Here is a 25,054-nt window from a genome sequence, read left to right on the forward strand (position 1 = left end):
TCGCACACTTGGGAAAAATTGAGAATCATTGCAATAAAGCTCCACGCCTTAGTGCCCACTCATTTCATCCCCCTCTTCCCCCGCCTATTTTACTTTATCAATTTTCCCTTCAATGTTTTTCTTTTAATTACACTGGGGTCCCGAAAACGCATATGGCCTACGGACCCTGCCTATCTTATTTCTAGGTTTAGAAAAGTTTGTTAATGTTTCTCGCCAAAAAGGGGAAACAAATGCCAATTGGTAATCCAGAGCTTCCAGAATTGTATTTTTCTATTTTCCTTTCCCCCATTGCCCGAAGGTGTCCCCAGGTGTAATCAATGTGTGTGATCCACAAAGCTCGTGTTGTTAGTTGTTAGCCAGTCCAGCAGAAGTTTTCAACGTATTGCCGCGCAAAAGCGCTATTGATTCAGCAGGTGTTTCATTTTAGTTCACTACCGTGCTCCTTCACTTGTTCCTTGGATTTCGCATTCCTCCTTTAAAATCTTTTCTTTCGAGTCTCAAAATAAACGGATATTGCTACACTACAAGGTAAACAATGTTTTAGATTTTTCATTTACTTATAGTAGTTTCAAAGTTGCTTTTCATGTCTCGATCTCAAAATGAAATTTCAGTTCAGTATTTTATATCATTTTGTTGTTTAACCTTTTAAAACCTTAAAACAAATTTTCGCCGAAGTCAGTTTACAACTTGATTGCTCAGACATTTTAGAATTAGGATTTCTCTAAAAAAGAAACCGTACGGATATGTTTCCAAAACAATTTTCGCCCCGTGAATCAAGGCCGTACTCAGATAGGAACCATCTAGACACCAAAAAATTTCCCTGTTTTTTCATTCATGGTTAAAATTCAAGTATTGTTTGTGATTGTTCGTTTCTCTTTTTTTTTTTTTGGTGTTTTTCGTAATTGGATATTTTCTATTTGATCTAAAATTGACACTGTCCGTAAGATATTCGTGTTTTGTCAAGACAAGAAAATAAATGGCGAAATATTTCGCAAGTATGAGATCAACGCTTGACAACAAAATGACTTAAAATAGGACAAAATTCTAACATGAAGTAGTACATCTTCGTAACGTAAAATCGTGAATTACGTAACTTTACACCTTATTTCGCTCAACACGATTTAAACATGACGTTTAATAGCGTGTAGAAAATTTGAAAAGGTATTTAATGAACTTACCACGAAAACAATTTCTGACCGCTGCCCAGGGACGTAACTAGGTCATTTTCGAACAGGGGCAAGACCTCGCTTTGGCGCCCCCCCCCCCCCCCCCCATTGAAAAAAAAATTCTTTGATAATGTTAGCATCAGACCTTTCAATATATATTACACAGAAAATCCACTGAAAACACGCCCACATGCATACATAATTATCAATAGCATCACTACGACGAGATCTATGGGGGGGGGGGGGGGGATTCATCCCAGGTGATACCCATCTCTATGGTAAAACAAATGGTGGATTTTTAACAGTTTTATAAAAATACTAATATTTAAATTCGGAAAAATTCTCCGAAACCTCTCTATACGTAATTTTTAAAAACATGTCAAAGAAATTGGGTTTTTGGCTGTCCCACGCCCAGGAGACCCTATAACCACCTCATCTTTGAAATTTCGGGCACAATTACTTCGGGTCCTTATAGTTTGTACACCGGAGTGGTTTTTTTTTCTTTTTTTTCGAATTAAGGTTTTTTTTAATTCTTTTTTGAAATTCATTTTTTAATCTAAAACTTCCCATGTATACTTTTAAGGGGATGAAAGATTTCTCACAGCCCTTTTATGTCATTCACAACCCCACAACCCCTTTTATGTCAGTCTAAAAAAAGTTTTTCTCTGTATCAGGTGAAGCTTGATCCAATTTTCTCATTTAATTAGAACAGTAAATGAATAAATATAGGAGTTTCTATTTCATCGGAAGTCATTGGCTAAACTCAATTCAAGCCCGGAGGTAAAGAGGGAAATGTTATTGGAGAAGATGAATTTGAAAACGGTTTTTCAAACGTACAAAACTGATCAGGAGCCCTTTAGCCCCTACAGCTGGGAAAGTTTGTGCAATTTAGTTTAAACCCCGGGGTAGGGTTGTTCTTTGAAGCGTTTTTGTTTTAAAATAAATTTTATTATGCTTATTTTTATCAAGTTCTTTTTTTCGTTGTGTAGGAGCGGGATTTTATTATTTTTACAACTATAATGAGCTATTAAGTTGTTAGTAATTATAATGAGCTCCTAACTTAAATTCTATTTTCTACACGAGGGGAGCGGGAATTTCATTTTGCTTTAACTGTAACGTGTATTTTAATCTGATTCTTACCAACAAACAATTAAAATCTTCGAGAGCCAAATAAGATTTCAAAGCAATAATAGTGGATAGGTGAACGTTAGGGCGAGCAGATGGCGGCAGACCCCTAGCATTTTAATCTGTATTTTATCTATCAAATATAAATAGAGCACACTATTGTGCAGATGATGCAGTTACGTATGAATCAAGAGTAAAATTTACATAAAATGCATTCAAAATTAATTTACAATACTTATCTTGTAATTGTACGAGTAACTTTCGTTTCTCCACAAAAACAAATGCGTGTTGTACCTAAAATTGCATGAACTTCATGTTTCCGTAGAACTGACAAAAGAGTAAAAAAAAAAAAAAAAAAAATGGGAGCGGAGTGGGGGAGAGGCACCAAAAATTACTGCACCAGAATTCCTGCATTTTATAGTGATATGAAAACATTTTGTCTTCAGCATATCGCAAAACTTGTTTAAAAAAACATATTTTGGGGACTACAAGCTACAAGAGCAGGGTCATTTCTCAGTATAAAGGAATCAGCTTTGAAAAAAAAAAGAGTTCCTTGCAACACGGAAACACGTATCTGTGCCTGCATTTTTTTTCTATTTTTTTTTCTTCAGTAAAAAAACAACAACGCATCTTTAAAATATTATTATTACATGTTTTCAGCACCCTTTTTTCCAAGTTACTTCTATTTAATGTTTTAATGTTAAATATAAATCAAAAATACCGAAACGAAATTCAAGTTTGAGAGCTGTGAAAACTGGCTGATTTCCCACCTATTGACGTTGATGTTTGAAAAAATTATGGGTGGCAAAATATTATGAGTGGCAAAACTATATTCATACTAAGCAGAACATATCTCAATTTAGCTCAATTTTTTCTCTAGAAAACCAATGTTTTCTAAAGAAAATATTGTCAGCCTTCAGAACTTTGCATTGAATCTCAGTAATTATATTGCGAAGTTTTTAAATTAGATAAAAAATGTCTTGCCAACTTGCTAAACGTCTTAAACATTTAACCAAGCTGATAACTAAGATAAGGACTGATGATTTTCTTTTCCATGCTCGCTTTAGCTGTCCTCCTAAATTCAGCACCAGAAGCAGGGCACGATTAAGATATCGATGGGTCCTATGCCAAATACTTTTTTGGGGCCCCCTGCATTCAAACTTTATATAAATTTAGCCGTTAGATGAAACAATTTTAGCCATAGACTGAAATATTTTCAGCCATTTGGGGGCCCTAGGCCACGGCCTAGTTGGCCTATTCAGTAATCAGGCTCTGACCAGATTGCTTTTTCGACATATTTTTTAATTGAATTAAAACTACACAAGATGAGCAAAACATACCGTGGAATAATAAAATGAAAAAGGCAAAGCTATCAGAGAAATATGTAGTATGAGAGCTCGTACCCAGGGTCTTTAGAAGAGGAGACTAGGGTTGGACCATCTCCCGAAACAGGTTGTGGGGGAATGAAATTGGTGACGTAGCTCCGGAAGCACTCGCGGAGCACTTTAAGACGATTTCAATAGGAAATGGCATTGCTTCGCTCCTATTTTTGGACGTAAAAGCATAATTCGGGGGAAAAAAAAAATAAGTCTTCTTGTCTTAATTTACCTTTTTTGATACTAGTGTCTCACCCATATTTTACGAGAATTATTTTGAATTCGAATAAAATGGAAGAACAAAACTTGATCATGAGTGATGTCAAACGATAATTATTATGAAACTAAACCAAGTTTGAATACAACTTAAAATAATTTTATTTGAAGAAAATGGTAATCTATGAGAGTCATTAAATTCGTAAACTGCTACAAAAAATCTTTTCCTGATTTGGAAGAGAAATTACTGTTATTCATTTACTTTAAAGTTTATCTTCAAAAAATTGTAGAAGAGAGAAAGAATCATTATTAATATTAATAATATAATAAATTAATATTAATTCTAAGAAGTAAAAAACGAATTTTTCAATGAATAATGATTGAATTTAAGAATATATAGCAACTATATTAGTTCAAAATAGTTATATATTTACATTTATAAAATATATACAACAACATAGAGGGACAAATACAAATACTCAGAAACTGATTACCACATGGTAATACTTCATTTATACGTCTTTTATGAGAGAAATTAAATACCTCATGAAGCATTTTTAAAGCAATTACTGTTATTACAAGCAGATATTTCCCAAGTACTGTTACTCGTGTATAATGGAAAGATTTTGTAACTACTATGTTGATTCAAAATGCAAATAGCTGTGTACACAAATGACTACAATAAATACATATATTAAAATATTATTTTTGCAGAATATTAAAATAACTATAGAGGAATATGTACGGAATATCAGAAGCTGGTTGGTACATAACGTTTCTTTAATAACCCCCCCAAAAAAATTATCCTATGAAATATTTTTAAGATCAAACCTTTACTTTAAACTGATATTTCCAAGAACTATTGGCTGTGACTTTTCAAGTGGATACCACTGATGAACATTCAAAGTATGATCAACTATGTAATTACTGATGTTTATGATTCAAATAAATGAAATAAGCTATAATAAATACATATACTGCAAAAACATTGCATTTGTAGAATATATGCGCAACTGTAGATGGAAAAATATGCGTTATACGAAACTGACACAAGAGGTTGGCACATAACGTTTTATTAATAACCCCACAAAGGAATATTATTCAATTGAAACATTTTTTAAAACAACTACCTTTACTTTAAACAGATATTTCCAAGAACTATTGTTGTGACTTTTTAACTGGTTATCAGTGATAAAAATTCAAATTATAATCATCTACGTAATTACTGATGATTATGGAACAAATAAATGAAATAAACTATAATGAATACATGTACTGAAATGTTTGCATTTGTAGAATATATGTACAACTCTAGATGATAAAAATATGTATTCTCCGAAAATGACACCACATAACGATTCGTTGAAGTTCATCATCCAATGATTTTTTGTTCGTTCGTTTGTTTTTTAACAGTTTAAGATGTTGCTAGAAATTAATCCATGAAATATTTAAATTTGTAAAATAGATAAAACAACTAAAAATGGAAAAATATTGATTCTTTGACATTTAAACCACTCATTGTTAAAATATTTAACTGCTGTATTAAGAGATTTATTATCCTATGAAACATTTTTGAGAACTCATACTATATTTCAAAGAGATATTCAAACAGCACACTCCGAATTGAAATGAAAAGATGCACAAGTCATCAAATATATGCATATTTTTTATTAATCTCCAATTAATTTACATTCTTAAATAATTTCATTCAATAAACATCATTGATTATGAAATAACAAAAAAGTGCATAACATTTCGAATTCAAAGGTAATTTTTAAAAAACCACTCTGAAATCCATAACTATTCAGGGGCGGACAGGATTCCCTAAGATAGAACCAACCTTGACTCCCAAAGGTTTCAAAAAAAAAAAGAAAAAAAAACCCTCGAAAGTCCGCAGGTTTAAGGGGGGGGGGACACCCCTAAAGCGCACAGGTTTTAGTCCGTAAAAAAATTAAGTAAAATAAAATAAATAAACTGAAGGTACACAGGTTCAAGGGATGAAAGAAAAACTGAGCTTAGGTTTGAGGAAGCAAGGAAAAAAAAAAGAGGCTCAGGATTGAAGGGGTGCAAAAAAATAAAAAAAAAAGAATGAATGAAAAAAAAAAAAAAAACGAAGTCACACAAATTTGAGGGTGCAAAAAAGAAAATAATAATAACCAAGGTACACTGGGGGCGCATCGGCCGGCGGGCCCGTCCGCCCCTATCACTGTCTGACCCCTTTTTTTCCAATTATACCAAAACCTATGTTGCAGCTGCTCTTAATTTTCGTCATTAGTTATTTTATTTTTGCTTCTGTGTTTTAAATTCATTATAAACTACACCCCCCCCCCCTCACCGAACGAAAAAGGGAAAACAATATAGGAAGGAATACTAAGAATTAAAGAATTTATTTCAAAACACTAGGATAGTTTTTGAAAAATAATTTAAATGAAGTATAAAAAATTCTCTTGTTTCTTGGAAATGTCATGCCCAGGGCACTGGCAAGGGGAGCCCGTGCGATAAACAGTGCGAGCAGAAAAATTAAAATTGAAGATGCAAACCAGTATTGAGCTATGGAAATACGCAAGTCAGTGCTTCCAGGATGACGTCAGACACGGCCGTTTCCCCCCTCCTTTAGCCACTAAGCGGCGAAACTGAAACATCAAAGACACGGTCCCACCCTCCTTTTCCTTCACCCTGGCTCGTACCACAAAGAAACTCTTAAGAGAATTAATCTATAGGATTAAGATTGTGGGGTGGCTCGCTCCAATTTCTGAAAAGGGGGTAAGTCCGAGGGAACGCTGCAAAACAATTTTACCTGAGGTCAGTAGGGTAGACTAGCTCTCGTTCTTATGTAGTAAAAGGACATCACGTTGACAGTTTTATTATGGTTTTATTGTGGATCAGGGCCGTATCCAGAGAGGGGGGGGCCTGACGGGCCCGCCCCCCCCCCGAAACCCGAAATGTTTTGTACCGTAAAACAGAAGACGGTTTTTTTTTTTTTTTTTAATTCCTAATGTCAGAAAAGGAGAATAACGAAGTTTTTTTTTATCCTTAATTTTGCTACTATTCAAGATTTATAATATTTTGAAGAAATACAGAAAAGGCAATTCTATTTCTCATTAGCCGCAAGGCACACTTGAAATTTAGACCTTTAATTAGGACTTCCTGCTCTCTTTCCAATTCAATTCAGGGCAGTCCAGGGTCAAGGCAGGCCCTTTGTCAGTTTTGGTAAAGTCTGGTTCGGCAGACTTGCACTTCCTCCTCCAGGGGCGTGCACAGAAATTTTGGGGCTGTTACAAATACCTTTTTTGGGCCCCCTCCATATTGTTTACCTATATTTTGAACCCTAGGTTTAAAGATATTGGGCCCCATTTAAGCTCGGGCCCGGACTAACAGGTGTCCTTTCTCCCCTCTGTACACGACCCTGCCCTCTCCCCCTAAAACTCTTATAAAACTTACACTGTACTGATTTCGAGTCGGGGACTCCCCAAAGGCTGGGCCCCTAGTTTCCAATTAGGTGGGTATCTTGTTACCCAGATGTGCCAAATTCAGCTCCTTGATACATCCTGCGTAAAAAATGCAAAAATCACGATTCTCGCGTTTTTGTAGCATAATTTTCAGGATCATTTTTTGTGACTGATATGTTTCATGTCTTGCATTTATTTAGTGCCGAATTCAGTATCATGGAAGTTCTTTTGTTATTGCTTGTTTTTGTTTTAAATTTTTTTTCTTACTTCTACGGCATACTGTTAATACCTTAAGTATGAGGAAAAAAAAACACTTACTCTACTCTTTTTAATTTTCTGCACTACTTGTGATTGAAAAAAAAAAGTTTGTTTCTAGAAATATTTCGTTGCATTTATTAACTTAAAACGGGTGTGTCTTACAAAGTTATAAGAGCTTCAAATAATTTCAACTGTTCGAGAGTCTGAAAATTATTTAAGTTTTTGAAATTCCTTGAAAAGTTCTTCAATTTTGTATCTGATCAAGAAAATAAAGTATGAATTGTCCAAATGACCAGAATATTACCCTTCCGTTCTTATTTTCTACACTATTATGTCTACACTATTTCTTTTAAACTATTTTGTACAATTTTCATACTGTAGGGCAGTTAATGAAAAAAAGTGGGGGTAGGGGGAGTGATCAAAAACAAACTTCACTAAAAGTCGATATGAGCAGATGACGGGGTGCTTCTCTTTTCTCCTCTCTCGTTTTTCCTCTCTGTCCATTAATTTCCATGATTTGTCGAGCAAGCAATTTTTATTTTGTTTGATCTTGATTGGAAAAAGAATGTATAACTTTTAAAAAACTTTGTTTGCCTATTTTTTTTTTCATATTTTCGTTGTTTCAATTACCTAATATAAGGCCTCGAAATACAGATTTTTTTTTTTCAAAAATTTCTCGGGAGGAGAAACCCCCGGACCCCCTGAAATTATGGATGTTCTACATCCGACTTAAAGGGACACCCTCGTGTTATCCTTACCACTACAAGGTGAATAAGAAAAATAATAAGAAATTAAAATAAAATAACAACAGTTCAAACAGTGGAATCGTTAAAAATCGAGATAAAAAGTCTTCTATGTTAACATTTTTATGCGTTTGGTGTGTCTATATATACTATATGGTGTGTGTGTTGGGCAATGTGCTAATCCGGGCCCCTCCCGAAAAAAAATTCTGGATACGGCCTTGTTGTGGATGAAGCAGATTTAAGCATTTCCGCTGCTTTTGGGTGATTTATAGATGAGATGTAACAAGAACTGGTCACTCTAAGAAAATACATTTATGCCATTTACTTCGCCTACCTGCTTTCCGTCTATCTTTTTCATTCTGTCAGCCTGTGCCTGTCCTGGGTTTTTTTTTTTTTTAATTTTTAATTTCTACTAAGTTGTTTCTTTTTTTCACTTTTTCCTTGGGTAAAAATATATTTATGCATTTACTTCGTCAGTTTTGCGCCCCTGAAATCTGGCGCCCGGGGCGCAAGCCCCGTCTGCCCCCCCTCTAGTTACGTCCCTGCCGCTGCCTTGCAGTAGCTAATTCGTAAATTGATAGGTGCGGACGTTTCGCTAGTTGTGACCCGTCAGCCGTCAATGTCAATTTACTGTCTAAAAACAAATAGTTACATAAATATTATAATCCCACTACAGGATCAAGGAATGAAAAGGGTCTCACAAAGAATTTCTTAGAGTTACTCATTTCTCGAAGGTAGGACTTGTGTGAGTTCTAAGTTGATAAAAGATTATCATGTTTATTCATAGTAGGATGCAATTACTACTGCTCTACTAATAAATGTGTGACTTTATTTTATATAAAAGTCAGGGGAAATATTACATATAAAAATAATGCAGTTGAAAATTTAGATATGCAATATAATTTTGTAAGTTTTTATTTTCTTTCCACCATGTTCAAAACCGTGGAAACCATTCGAGGGGGGGAGGGGTTAAAACCCCCTGGGTTTTAAAAACATTTGAAATTATACATATTGCATGTATTTTTATACGTTTTTTTCCTCAATAAAATGCATTTGAATGCATACCCTTTACGTAACTTCCCCCCCTCCTCTGAAAATTTTTGAAATGACGGCCCTAATTCGAAAGAAAACATGTTTATAATTAACGATTATGCAACTTTCATAATTCAATTTTTTTTACAACAAGCAAAAATGAATTATGACTGTTAGTAGTTAGATAGAGCTATTAAAAATTGATAGAAAAGTTTTAATTTCATCTCGATTAATTACTCTTGCATTGTAAAAGTTTTGGCTTAAAATCCTCAATAAGCTCAAAATCAAACTTCAAAATGATTTTATTTTTAAATTATTACATACTCAAGATCCATAGTCTGGCTGTCAGGAGATGGCACGTGACAAAGCCTTATATCAATAGGGTCCATTTTCATGAAGGGGAAATTGACGAACGGAATGCGCAAATGTAGTTGGGTAAGAGCTTGAATAACGTCACCTTGGAATTTTAAGAAATTAGCCGAAGTGGTAATTTTGTACGGTGAAGGCAGATTTCTCATTGGACAAGGTCATATTCCAAGTTAGTGGGAGGGTCTTGGTTTTACCTCTTTCAGCAGCCATTGGTCTGGCGAGAGTAGGATTGCACTCTCGTCAACTCATTGTAGTTTTGGCTGAAAATTAAACCTTTCAAGCTTAAACAATGGGGTTGTTTCCTTCAGCCAAAAGTACTACTTTTGGTCTCTGAAATTGATAGAATAAACAAAAAAAAAAAAAAAAGTAATAACATAGACCCAGAAAATACTTTCATTTTTCCCAACAGTTATTTTTTAATTAGTTTTTTTAAATCTCCTATTTTTCAAACAAGGCGTGGTCTGGACGACGTCATAAATGATTCACTTTGGTGCATCTTTCCACCACGTTTTCACGTTAAAATTAAGAAGCGAATTAAATATTGCGCTCTACGCTTACTATCAACCATATCGTTGCCAATACACGTGAGTAAAGATGCGAATTAAATATTTTGCTCTGTGAGTGGCAACAGTGAATGGCATTTCATCATTTGAGATGTCATCGACAGAAGCGTAAACAATGAAAGCGCTCCGATTATTAAAGTTTTTTTTTTAAATATTAAACTGAAACAAATTATTTAAAAAATGGGGAACTGTGAAACGATACCTGTGGGGGTGCTAGCACCAGGTAGCTATTAGCTCCTGGACTAGTTCTAAATTCTCATTAACTGTACGATCCGGTGATGGTGCTGCCATCTATCGGTATAAAAAATAATGGAGGCAAGGCACTTAGTATGCAGTCCTCGACATAAATACAGTTGTAGTCAGTTGTAACTCGGAATCGGAAATGGGGAACTACAGTCGGATCCCGCTACAACGCGATCCGACTTACGCGATATGGCTATAACGCGAGTTTTTCATGAGTAATGATTTTTTTAGTACGGACACAAATTACTCGCCTGCAACATGAAATTTTTCGGAAAAGAGCGGCAGAGAGTTAGAATGGGCTTCGCTGACACTAAATATTGGTTTTGTGAATGGACTTTCATCTCTTTAGCATCACTGAAAGCGGAAGTTCACCTACTGTATTAGTCTAAACAACGCTTTGCTTTAGTTCATACAAATAACCGCTACTATTCTTAACTTTTTTTTTTCATTTTGTATATGAATGTTGATAACATACAGTCTGATTGCGCTGCATAAACCTTCATTTTTTAAATTATAAATATATTTGCTATAGCTATACTGTTAAGTGCTATAATAATGCTGCAGTGTACATACTGTAAGTACCATACCGCTTTATTTTAAGTTTCTCTCCCCCATTAATCATTGATTTTCTGCTAAACTACAAAATTTTATCTCAAATAATAACCCTTTTTCTAAAATACAGAAAAACGTCGGTTGTTTGTAAAAAATCTGCAATATATAGTTAATAAATGGTTTGAAACAATATGAAGGGTGTTTACAAACGTCTGAAACAATTGGGTATGCTTATAAAAAATTACTAAACATACCTTGTTCCACAACACGAAATTCCGACTTACGCGAGGTGTCTTGGAACGCATCCCTCGCCTAAGTCGGGACTCGACTAATGTCATATACACCACCCTTGGCGACTTTTTCCTGTTGGCGCCAAGAAAACGATGTATGACGACATATGTCATACATCGTTCTTAGCGATGTTTTTTAGCGCCAGCAGGAAAAATTCAGATAAAAACATGATCAAAGCACTTCAGAAGACATATATGAAAACAACATAAAACCACAGCAAAAAACATCGCGAATATTTGCTTCAAAAATATCAGAAACTATAAAGTTTTTGTACACAAAGAAAAATTACTAGTAGGTATTTAAAATGCTTAAATTAACAAATTATTATCACAGCTCACCAAAGAAATATGTACCAATAGAAATAAAAGCTAATTTCCAACATGCATTTCCTCGAACAAAAACAATTCTCATACTGTACTAAAAAAGAGCAAAGCGATTCAATATGCGATGTTTAAAGCAGAAAACTTCCCCAAAATATAACTATTTCAGCCAAAAAAACGCTTAGTTATTCAAATTTTGATGTATGAAAAGTAAAAATGTCTCGACAGAATATTCCTAACATAAACAATACAAAAATACCATACATTTATTTGCTATCCAAAAATGCTTTCAAAATACCTACTAAAAATATCTACTATATTTTTCATAAAATAACAGCTTCATATTTTTATAAAATCTTAGAGTAAAATTATTTGCAGAAATTCGGTACCTAAAGGAGGCACGTTTACAGAATATGCTTGAATAGTTCTTGGCATCGATAAGAATTAACTTATAGAATAAAATAACTGTACTTTTTTTGTAAAATAAATTTACATGCAGTAAATATAAAGTTAAAACTACAAGAAACGCTCAATACTTTGTAAAAACAAAAAATTTCGTAAGTGAGTTTTTGTTTTTTAAATTCTAAAAAAAAAAAAAAAAAACTTACGTTTTTGTTGTATAAATCCTCACACTCAGTCTGAAACACAACATATGAAACAATGCGCCTTACCGAGACACACCCAAAGTTGGGTTTTACTCTTAAATTAACGGTCAAGTTTAAAGAAACTGACATTTTCTAATATTTATTCATCAAAACACAACTACTTAATCTAAACCAATACAAAATAAGCTTTCCTATAAGGTATATTGCACGAAGAAACAAAAGATCTATCCAACGTGAACCGCAAACAAGTAAAAAAAGTTTGAACAGATCTAAGATTGCCTTCGGGTTGCCAAACACAGATTAGTTTAGCCAGGGATACCATGCTTAAAAAGTTATCGCCTCATCGGCGAGAAAAATATTTCAATTTTTTGTAAAAAATCGGATGTCACTAAATGGCGGGGGGGGGGGGGGGGGGGGTATATCACATCTGTACCAAAAAGGGTCAGATTATATGTTTTTTTAAGCATGCTCTTTCGGAAAAAAATACTTTTAAAAATTTGGAAACGACCCCACTGCAAAACGAAAATATTTCAGGAGTAGTAGGGGAATGTGGGGCAAAGTGAAAAGGTGAAATACTTACTCTGCGTTTTAGCACCACTTATCTGGCAATGTTCTAACATTGTAGATGCACATGAAGTCTAAAACAAATGATAATACAAGCAATTTTTAAAAATTGATACTTTTTTTGTAATGATTGTGGAAAGTCAAAAATCATTTTTTTATATAATAAAATAATAAAGTTCTTGTTATTAACATTTTAAGTATTCATTGAGACCTTCTAATATGCATTGCAATATTTATTTAGTTTTGTATTTTAAATATTTTGCTCAGGTTGTCGAGTACATGCGGGGCAAAGTGTAATAACTGATTTCGTTTACTCACTCATTCATTTACTAAAACACTTACGTATTCATGTATTAATTCATTCATTTGCATTCCTTCCATTAGTAAATCACTTATTCATTCATTTTCTTATTTTCTTATTCATTCACTCTTTTAGTCACTCGTTTATTTTTCTTCATACATTAAATTATTCGTTTATTGTTCCATTTTATTTTCATTTATTCATTCTTTCTTTTATTTACTTATTTATTTGGTCAAAAATATCTTTAATGATCGCGTAGAAAATATTTCATTATAAAAATATTTCATTTTTCACTTTGCCCAATGAAAAAGCAAGTGAAAAATTTCCACTTATTTTTGAAGGCTCAAATTTACTACTGAAAATAAAAAATGTTTCAATGAAAGTTTATTATAAAATACAATGTTCTTTCTAATTCTACTATAATTTTCAAAACAAATTTCCAATTTGTTCATTTTGAGAAAGCTCAGTCATCTTAGCCATTTCATTCTGCCCCCCCCCCACACACATTCCCCTACATTTTTTTCCGACTGATTCTAAAAATCTCAGGTACTATTAATCATCAAAACTACGTACGTCATTTTTATGATAAAAATGAGCATTAACAAACTTTAATCAGGAAGCGCTTAAGAATTAATTTCACACTCATGACACTCACAGCAATCTCTGAAATAAATCCTAAAATCACAAAATAAATGTTTCAGACAGTTGTTGACTTAAGTTTTAGAGCATCCCCTATCCGTGAAAAAAATAATCATCAAATTCGGTTCGCTTAGTAGAAGTGAGATGCTATGAGCTGACAAAAACAAAAAAGAAACATGATTCATTTGAAATTTGACGTTTTGAATTCAAATTATGGTTTTCGTGATCACGAATTACGATAGGAACCTACACGTTGAGTTTCTTGTTTATGGGAATGAAATTGAAATAGCCAAGAAATTCGCACCAGTCATATTATGACTTTTCTCCACCTCACCCCACCCTTTAACGGATACAGATTATCATATTGTGAATGATGATTTTCTAAAATAGCTAATACGAGGCACATATTCATAAAAATAGTTAATACATATTCATAAAAATATTTAATTCATATTCATAAAAATCTTTACTAATATTATAAAGAGAGAGGGCGAATTTTTGCGTGTTTGTATGTTCGAGGTAATCTCCGGAACCACTGCACCTACTTGAAGTATTCTTTCACTGCATGAAAGGTGCCTTCTCACTGAGTAACATAGGCTATAATTTGAAAAAAATCCGATAAATAGTTCTTTTTTTATTCAAGTTTAGGCCCAAATTTCACGTAATTTGCCTATTATTGGCTATTAAATGGATGCAAAATTACTTGCAGATATTAATGTTTTATATCGTTGAAAAGGGTAGAATTTTCCGCGTTCTAAGCAATTTGATTCAATGCTCTAACTTCATTACGACGGGAGCAATTTGCGTTTTTATCTCGAACTTTTTTAGGCTTAGCTGAAATTTTGGCAATACTTTCTTCATTAAATCTATCAATAAAAAGTGAAGGAATTGTCCCACAGGTTTTCTTTTTGACACCGTTGGAAAAAGCGACATTTTTTACTGCGGAAATATCTCGACCTTTGGTCGGAAAAATAACCTTCTATCTCCAAAAGAAAAAAAGTTACAAGCCGTTAAAAATAAGGTTTGAATAAATCTAATCTCCATTGAAATTACTGATGTTTTGTTTCGCATTGCCATGGTTACGTCTTTTAGCTTCGCTTCAGTTTCATTTCTTAAAGGTCCACAAACTTGGCGCCATGGAATTATAAGCAATAGGGAAATGTTTTCGCCAATTCTGCATATTTTACGATCTACGTTATGATAATTCCCCCAGACAATGTAGAAATTGCGAGAAGAGTTTGAAAACTAGGAGTCTTATAGCAGTTTTCCCAATTGTCGCCAAATTTGTGAACGCTAAAGACCAAGGGCTAATGTACATCGGCCATGGCCTTACTAGTAGTGACAGAAGCAAACAATTATAGCCCATAATTGACGATAGCGCCAAACCCCCCAGTTATCGAAATATCTTCGAAATTACTAATGAAAAGAAACCAGTGCATCGTAAAAGCAGGGGGGATGGAAGTTGTATTTGTACGCGCTTTTACATTTAATCCTAAAGAAGAACATTACTATGATTTAGTTTTCAAAACTTAGTGATATCTAAACAAAATATCAATGTGAAAAGTAGCCAAGTTCGATCGAAATGAGGTTCTGGGTAAACGGTGTCACCGACAAGATTCAGCTCTCAACGGATAACAAGTTCCATAGCAGTTCGTCATGGAAATTCGACTGCCCCGTGTTTTTCAATTCATTTTGAAAACAATTTTTTACTTTCTTTGATCCCGGATTTAAACTTGCCAAGTTATTGTATAATTGGAGCAGTCAAATTCAAATGTTTAGGAAATTGTTTATTGACGACCAAAACTTACCGCAAGTTTAAAATCCGGAATGAAAGAAAATAAAAAAATTGTTTTCTGAATGAATTGAAAAACATGGGACTGTCCAACTTCTATGAGGAACAACTATGAAACTTGGTACCCGTTCAGATCTGAATAATTTTATCGGTGACACCCTCTACCTAGGGCCTCATTTTGATCGAACTTTTCACATTTATGTTTTGTTGGGATTTTATTTTACAGCGATCCACAGCGTTCGGTTACGTCCGCAGCCCTGCTATTTTAATTACAATAGAGAAAATAATGCCTTTTAGTTCAGAGCAATTCCATGTGTAACAGAAAGACAGTTTTTTTTTTTTTTTTTTTTTGAAGGTTTAAGCGATTACAGTGAAATTATTTTCATTTCAGCTGACTTTTTTTTTTCTCTGCACTTATTGTTAAAATATGAAAAACAAGACGGAGAAAAAAAATATTCCTTTTTCCTCAATGTTTGTGCTATTTTCGGCTCCGTGATGAAATGACACTTTTCTGAACCAAGTTTTTGGACTTCTTAGAACAAAACGTTTTTTTTTTTTTTTGTGAAATTATGTAACAATTCAATCTTTTAACTGACGAATACTTTCGTGATAGAGAAGTAACAATAAGAAACTGTTAATTTAAATAATTTTTCATGCAATAGGTTGACAAATTCAAGTTTATGCGTTTTGACGGAATGACTGTGGTGGAGTGGCTTTTAAAGTCTATTCGTTACTATAAAAATGACCATATTTTTAACTAAGTTGAAAATTGTTTCCTTTAACATATATGACACTACTGTTGTTGTTTACGTGTCCATAGTTAATAATCATTGAAGGATTGAGGGCCATTGCCTCGAGATTTAGGACTTTTTTTATTTATTCACACATGAGACATTATGAGAAAGATTTTCAGCGTAAAGAAAGGAAATACACCACGCAGAGCATCCGAGGTTATCGAACCCACGTTTATCGGCATTTGAAGCGAAGTTCCTACCACAAAGCCACGAAGGCCCCCAGCGCATAATGAATGAGGCATAATGAGTGATATAGTTTACATTTTTCTTTGCCAAAGAAAAAACATCCGCTTCACTTGCAAAAGGGCTGGGTTCCGGTAGCGTGGTCGCTTGGCGCGTTAGGCGGTGAACAGTTCAGTCTAGGATTATTGCTCTAAAGCAACCGTAAATGTAATTCATTGTTTTGGCGATTTGTTTTGGAAGAAAAGAAACTTTTGATTTGTTTTTATCCGAGTGAAATGCACGACATTTTCTTCTTTTTTTCTGACGATGATTTTTAAATGTTCCACTGGATGTTTTTTTTTCTTTTTTTTTAGACGGATGGATTATGAGGTCGTGGTTGCTGGGCGAGTTTGGCGATAAACAATAGAGTTGCGGAACTATTTTTACGTTTGAAAGATATTATTTGATGTCTTTTTTTGTTTATTTGTTGAAATATTTTAAATTGCAGTAAAAACCGCTTCACTTGCTAATTAAAGTTTTAAAGCAACTGTAAATCTAATTTAATGATTTGACGAAAAGTTTTAAATTCCAAAGAAACTTTAATTGGTTTTTTTCCCTTTGAAAAGGTGTGTACGCATTTTATACAAAGAAAAATGATCATTTTACATCAGAGGGGGGACGGGGCGTCATTTTTTTTATTCAACGGATTTCCATTAAATTTTTAGCACGGGCATCGCTGTGCGGGTACTGCTAGTAGTTAATATAGCTACAGATACCGAAAAGCATAGCACTGCTGCTGTGCGTTACATTTTTTGAAGACTTTTCTTCTGAAGTAAGTAAAATAACTGAATTATTATGTATATTTTTTTAAAGACTTTTTATTGAAAAACGCAATGAAAAAAATGCTAGTAACGAAATGCACTTTTTAAAAATAACTCCTTAAAAATTTGTTCAATTTTAATATTAGGTAACAATCGCAGTTTTACGACTTTAATTTTGATAAACGTTTGGAGACAAGCTTCCGAACCTTCCTTCCAGGGTCGGATTGGATCCCACAAGAGCGCGTCAAAAAAAAAAAAAAAAGTTTCGTTTGTTTGCACCTCGAAAGGGTGCAAAAAAAATTCATAAAATAAATTAAAAAAGAAAGAATGGAAGAAAAAGAAAAAACGACAATGGTACACAGGTTTGCGGGTTGAAAGAAAAGCAAAGTGAAGTCGCACAGGTTTGTTAGCGCAAAAAATTAAGGAAGTTGCACCAAAAAATAAAATTAAATTGAAAAAATACTTTTAAAAAAAAGTTCAGTTTTGAGGGTGCATCAACCAGCGGGCTGATGGGCTGGCGGGACAGTCCGCCCCTGCCTCCTTCCCCCTAATATCACCAAGGAGCGTAGAAAACAGCATTTTTAGAACCAAGGAGGAGAGCCGCGAACACTTGTTTATGCGCGAATATTTTTCAAAATCCCTGACGTTTTTTTCGGAATTTAAAATTTTTTAGGGCTGACATTCCGATGAATTTTCACGTAAAAAACAAGGTTGCGTATTTTTTTTTTTTTTTTTTTTTTGTGGGAGTGGAGCTATTTAGTGAACTCAAAAGGGTCATGCGACTATAACTGCTTATCATAAAAACACAAGAGAAACTTACGCGTCAGAAATAGAGACATTAGGTTTGGACGAAGTGAGATCAATAAACAATCTTCTTGATTACCCAACAAAAATTCTTACAATTAATGTAAATATTTTTTTTTTGGTTCTTTCTCCCCCCTTCCCCCCAAAAAAAGAGAAAAAAAAGAGCTCATCGTAAATTTTTTCTTATATTTTTAATGGTATGCGAATCAAAACAAGTTGAGAAGCTCTGATTTAAATCGAACTAATACGTTTTATTTCATAAAACTGCAGATTGCAAAGAGGGTGATTTCGAGATACTCCCCGAAACTGAAACTTTCCCCTTTTTTTTGTAAAATTCTAGATGGGTATCTGAATAGTAGCTACTGGCTAACAAAGCCACAAAAATTGGTAGCCACTTTTGCAATTTTGGTAGCCATTTTTTAAAAAAAAAGTATGCTTGCAGCGCAAAAAGCATGATACTCAACAAAAACAGGAAATAACATTTCACTGGATGTATTTTTTAACGTAAAGATATAAGCATACAACAAAAAGAAATATTTTGCAAATTTTTAAGTCTAATACAAATGTAGGAAACTTTAACTAGATTGAAGTAAATGTGAAATTTCGTGCAGGCTTTGGTTTCTTTATTAATTAGGAACTTTGATGTTTTTTTTTTTTTTGTTTTGTTTTTTTTCAGGGAATTTGTAATTGCAAAAGGTTGTAAACGCAAAAACGAACCTTTTACCAAAAACAAAGGGGGGGGGGGGATTGCGATCGTAGAAACGGACTACTTTTAATACTACCAGACGTTAAAGGCGTCAGAATCATTGATTTTGTCACTTTAACTGAAAATAATCGGTTTGAAATGAAAGACGAAGAAAAAAAATTATTTGTACAAAATCGAGATAACGATTACTAGAGACAGGGCCTGATTACTGAATAGGCCAACTGGGCTCTGGCCTAGGACCCCGGATATTTCGGGGCCTCCAAATGGCTGAAATTGTTTCAGCCAACGGCTAAAATTATAAAGTTTGAATTATGGGGCCCCAAAAAAGTATTTGGCCTAGGATCCCGCGATATCTTAATCAGGCCCTGACTAGAGACCAGCGAGAAGGGCTAAAATATAATTGGAAACGTGTTGTCGAAGCACAATATTAGTTTTAACAAAAAAAAAAAAAAAAAACACTGATCGACACTTTTGCCTGCTGGCACTTAATTCTTTGGTAACCATTTACAATGAAATGGTATCCCATTGGCGGCTGGCAACTGCTAATCTAAAACTTTCTTGACCATAGAAAAGCGCAAATAACCATATCCCCCGATGAATTTTTTTCTGGCTACGCAAAAGGGTGAATTTACCATATAGAAATCGCAATGGGCGCGAAAATGCATTGCGACGATCCGACAGACTTATAGATCCGCCACTGGCTACGCCACTGAAACTGCATGATGTTGTTTTTGAAATAGACAGACAAATAAATAAATAACTCTTTTTTTCCTGTAGGTGCAAGATGCTGGGTCTGCAATCAGGAATGGAAAATAATACGGTAAGTTTTTACTTTAAGAATAAATTATTTTTACATTTTTAGTTTTTATCCATTGTTATTATCTTAAAACAGTGGTGCCCGAATTACATGCAACATACCGACAGCCCGATTATGGCATCCAGAGTCAGCAGTTTCGTCCTTGTTAATTGTTTGCATGCTGCATAGTTTCGCAACATTTAGCTTAACAACGGGTCACATGGATCAGCTTTGATGGCCGCAGTTTGAGTAACAATGTTTTAGCAATTTCGGTTTGTATTTTATCCGAAAAATTCAACTTTGAAAATAGAATCTTAATTGCTAAGTTAGAAAGTAAACAAGTCGCCAAGCCAAGTGACATATAGAGGGACCTTGAAAATATTATTCTGTTTTGGGGAGTTCTGTGAAAAAAAAAAAAAAAAAAAAAACGTGTTATTGGCGTATACTACTACTGCTGGTAAACTACTGCTGAAGTAACCCAACTTAACGCCATCGCCAATTACTCTTCCCTATTAACCAAAACACAGGTTAAACGTATTAAAAGTCACAAAATACCTATAACGGAATTTACTTTTAACCTTTGATGTTTTTTAGAAGCTTGAAGAAGTTAAATTAATTCCAACTCATGGGCTGTAAGAGCTACTGAAATTTAAATAATGAAGAGTATAAAAAGCTTTCAAAGAGAAAGTAGATTTGTATTTTGTTTGAAATACTTTTTCGGATCCCTCTCTTCCACCTCATTGTGTCAACTTTCAGGTACCAATCAAATCGAGTCTTTATTTTTATGTGCTAACATTTTTGTTATGTGAAGCTGTTTTCACAAGCCTGTCTATTATTCTGAATTGATTGAAATGGTTAGCAAATAAATGGGAAGTAAAATAGCTCAAAACATATCAGATATACTTCCTCAACGTTAAAGGCATCATTTTTCGATTATCAAATGTTTTCCCGCCAAAAATTTGTATTATCTACAACGGCTTGATTTTTTAAATCAATTTTTTAAAGCATTTCCACTCTTTATCAAAATATAATAAGCACTTTAAAAAAAAAAGAGGCATTGGCATTAAATGTAATTTAGTTTGTATGAAAAGTGAAAAGCTCGATATAATTTTGCTTGTAAAAAAAAAAAAAAAAAAAAAAAAAAAAAAAAAAAAAAAAAAAAAAAAACAAGACGGACGAGGGTTGAAATTCAAAGTTTGACAAATAGATAATGAAAATACGTTTGAATCTGGTAGATTAAGCTGGAGGAGATACGAGCAAAAATAATGTCATTATAATTTATTTTTTCTACTAAATAAATAAACTTTGGTTGTTAGTTTTATATTCGAAATTTTTTATCTTGCAGGCTGTCGCAAATGATTCAACTTGGAAATTTATTTGTAAGTATTTGTACATTTTGTTTTTGACTATAAATGAAATTAACTCCTGACAAGTGTGCTATAAATTGTACTCGTTTCTCAAATGTTTCTTCTAGCTTAAAATTTTAGTTTTATAACCAATCTATTCATCTGTCTTTCAAGAATAATAATTTAAGGCACACAGTTGCTCAAAAAGGTTAATACACATAATAGCTTCCAATTTAATAAGATTGATTGATTATGAGCTCAAATTTTACAGTATAACATTTAATACTTAATACAAATGCTAGATTAAGTGAAAATTATCAGTACCTTATGAGAACATAACAACGCAAAACTTGAAACAACAAGAGCATTTGTAGATAACAACATGATAGTTTTGTACAGGTATACTCCGAATAATTTTTGTGAGTGGGGAAATTCCGAATTTACCCAATGCAACTCCGAATTTTACCGAATGATAAAACATGAGCGTGCACACATCCCTTTCAGGCATCAGGCATAAAAAATAACAATTTTGACCTCTTGAGTTCAAAATTGCGGACAACCCGTCACGATACGTCGCCCATCAAAGAATAATTGAAATCGACTTTCTGAATTTTTAAGGTATTCAATTGGAATTTTATCATGAGTTGAGCAATCTAGTTGGGCTTTAAATTATGTAAATTGTAAATTGCTATCTTTTGCGCGTGTGAAGTGAAAAATTAATTGCTTTAAATGTCCATATTTTATCCCACTTTCAACATTTTAAATTCAAATTTTAGTATTATATACTTCTCTTGTATGCTGTCATGTTTTCTGAAAGTTTGGTAAGCTTTGATGGAAAACTTTGCGTGTTTTGAGCCATAAACCTTCAAATAAAATTTGCACTTTTGATAGAAATGCTCATATCTTCATGAATATCAGTGATACTTTCTCGAAGGTATGTAAAATAATTGTACACAGTAAGTTAACTAATTTCTGAAATTTACAACTTATTCTCAGCTATTAACGATAATCAAAAAGCATTTTTGTTTTCCTCAATTTGTTACTGATCCCCAAAGCGTGCGGGTGATGTAACTTTTATTGGAAAATGACAGCTGGAGCATACCTTTTATGTGACAAAAGTTACAAAGCAATCGGTCTCTTATTTCTTGAGAAATCCTTTAAAATGTAAATTTTTAAAAGTGTCCCAATACTTTTGGTCATATAGTGTATGACAACCCATTATTTTAACTATTGGTATTACTGTATTTTAAACACACAGTTGTAACGAACCATCGCTGACCAATTAAATCATAGTACGACGTGTTTACTGAGTTACTTTTTTCTTTTGCTAATTTACTTATGAATGTATATATATATATTTCAGGGGACAATTTCGGAAATGCTTTCATTACGGTCTTATACTACATCTGTCTCACCATACTTGTGTTTTGCCTGATCGTACTCTTCCTTCGGGCATGTGGTTTTGGAACCATTGGCATTGTAGGTGGTTCATATGCAGCTGGCTATCAGTCAACCCACGAAATTGTATCTGGTTCCTGTTTCTCCTGCTTCCAGAGTCTTGCCATGCGATTGGGGCGCATCCTAATTCTTTCTGCTATCACCAGTGGCTTGTTGTTGTACGGATGCATAAAAATCAGGGAGATATTCGAAAATACCACTCCCCAGAATTCTACGTTGAGCACTTTTGAACAAAATTGGACCGAAAGTTCCACCAGTTCTCAGAGTTTGGATACTATCTCTAGTCTGGACTTAAGTGACAGATCAAATGTGGACACTGTTACGCTTTTCAGTAAATATACCATGCAAGAATTATCAACATTAAACGCTTCGCAAGCTACAAACTTGGATGAAGATATTTCACGGAGTTTGGCCTTCGAAGTTAATGGAACAATGGATGATGATCAAAACGGTAGTATTAATATTGCCTTAAGGCTGCAAAGTGATACCGTGTCTCAACTATTGCTGCTTATTTTAGCAATGCTATATTTGTATGCTTGAAGATGTGATATGAAGCAATTTGAATAATTTAGTGCTATAATTGAATTTTTTTTTTTTTTTTTTTTTTTTTTTTTTTTTTTTTTTTGTGAAGATGAGACCCAAGTCAAGTTCACTTATCATTTGTAAAACATATCATATTACTGCCTGTGTGAGGCAATTCATACCACTAATTTCAGTTCCAGTTCATATTTTCAAGACAAGTTTTAAGATTTGGTCATAGTGTATGTTTTTTTTTAAATTCATTTCATTTTTCATTTGTATTTTAATAAAATATGAGGTTTCTCCGAGTTTGCCTGTTTGCGTTAGTTATTGAACAATCAAGATTGCTTAATTATTTCGTTTCCTCATAGTTTGTCCGACTGAAAGAAAACTATTCAAATTGTTTAAGGAAAGGAAGAAAATAATATCAAAAATTAGAAAATTAATTATAAGGACTCCAACAGCACTGAAAGCTTCAACTTAATATTAAATTAAAAACTTCATAAAATCTTCTTTTCTTAGTTTGTCTGCAATTTCAATTGCGGAACTAAAATTTCGAAAAATTGGAGGCAGGAGGAATGATTGATTTTTAACAAAAATCAATCGGAGCCAGTCCCTTCGATCAGTGGCGTACACAAGGGGAGGATCCAGGGGGTCCAGACCCCCCTCCACCCCCATGGCCATTGAGTTTTTTTAATTGAGTATTATATTGTTTATGTGTAGTACCTAAATTAATTCCAAGCGAAGGTAACAATAATTAGATTCAATATCTGAAAAAAAAAATAATAATTTCCCTCTATCTTTCCCAACAAATTCGATCTGTAAGTGAACATAAGTTGTTCTATATTGATGATTTTGCTTCGCTGTTTTCGCTGTTTTTATTTTTAACTATGAGAAAAGTAAATAAATTCATTCTTTTGATTTTTGGTATTTTAATTAAGTATTGGTTATTCATAAATTTATTTTATTCACTTATGTTAAGAAATTATTCAATAATTTTTTTTAATGTTTTTTGTTCCCGAGAATCGATAAAATTAAAAGAATATGTTTGGATGCGTGTTGGAGTATAAGAATTGTGGACCTCCCATCCTTGACCCTCTCCCTCCCCCCCCCCCCGAAATTCCTGTGTGCGCCACTGCCTTAGATCCATTCTTAAAACAGATTTTTAAAAAATAATCGCCAAATTTTTCGTTAAGTTGGCGACCAAAAAACTGACGATATATCGCCAAGTGTCCGCCAAATTATAACATCGCTTGAGTTAACATCGAAATTAGCAATGTCCCCCCCCCCAAAAAAAGGGACAAAAGATCCCTTTAGAAACACCCGAATGCAACCAAAACGGGAGGTGCACAACTAGACTCCATTAGGTGTCTACGTACCAAATTTCAACTTTCTAGGACTTACCCTTCTTGAGTTATGTGACAGACGTCACGAGAAAATTCGTTGTAATTAACTCGGGAATCGCGTCATTATTGGATATCTATACGTTCTTAGTCACTTATACACTTGTGGTCGAGTCGAAAAAAAAACTCAATATTCATTCGGGGGTGACTAAAGTGGAAATTAAGGTCGATTTTTGAGCGAAAATTTTTCGCGAGTACAATACTTCCTTTTTACTTCCTTTTACAACGAGCTGATGTGTGCATCACATGACTTCCTTTTACTCCAATTTAATGTCATTTCCCTATTATTCGCTAATGTGTTTCAATTGTTTACTCTCTAAATATCACCAACAGTGGCCAAATTGAAACCAAATTTAAAAAAAAATACGCCAAATTTGTCGCCAAGTTGGCGACCAAAAGACTGGCGATATATCGCCAAGTGTCCGACAAATTATAACATTACTTGAGTTTACATCGAAATTAACGGTGATTTCCCCCAAAAAAGGGGCAAAAGACCCCCTTAGGAACTTCCGAATGCAACCAAGAGAGAAGGTGCACAACTAGACCCCACTAGGAATCTACGTACCAAATTTCAACTTTCTAGGATACCGTTTTTGAGTTATGCGAGATACATACGTACATACAGACGTCACAAGAAAAAT

At 33.8% G+C, this 25,054-nt stretch overlaps 1 protein-coding gene across 1 annotated transcript; it reads left to right on the forward strand.

The window, feature by feature from the left end:
• Positions 1-304: 304 nt before the first annotated feature.
• LOC129217438 (uncharacterized) lies at positions 305-23,093 on the forward strand. The gene is made up of 4 exons (XM_054851735.1): positions 305-528; positions 19,669-19,711; positions 21,033-21,066; positions 22,397-23,093. Exons 2-4 carry the CDS (start codon positions 19,676-19,678, stop codon positions 23,029-23,031), a joined length of 705 nt encoding a protein of 234 aa, XP_054707710.1. The 5' UTR covers positions 305-528; positions 19,669-19,675; the 3' UTR covers positions 23,032-23,093.
• Positions 23,094-25,054: the final 1,961 nt, after the last annotated feature.

This window comes from Uloborus diversus, chromosome 2, assembly GCF_026930045.1.
Source record: "Uloborus diversus isolate 005 chromosome 2, Udiv.v.3.1, whole genome shotgun sequence".
NCBI classification, from domain to species: Eukaryota; Metazoa; Arthropoda; class Arachnida; order Araneae; family Uloboridae; genus Uloborus; species Uloborus diversus.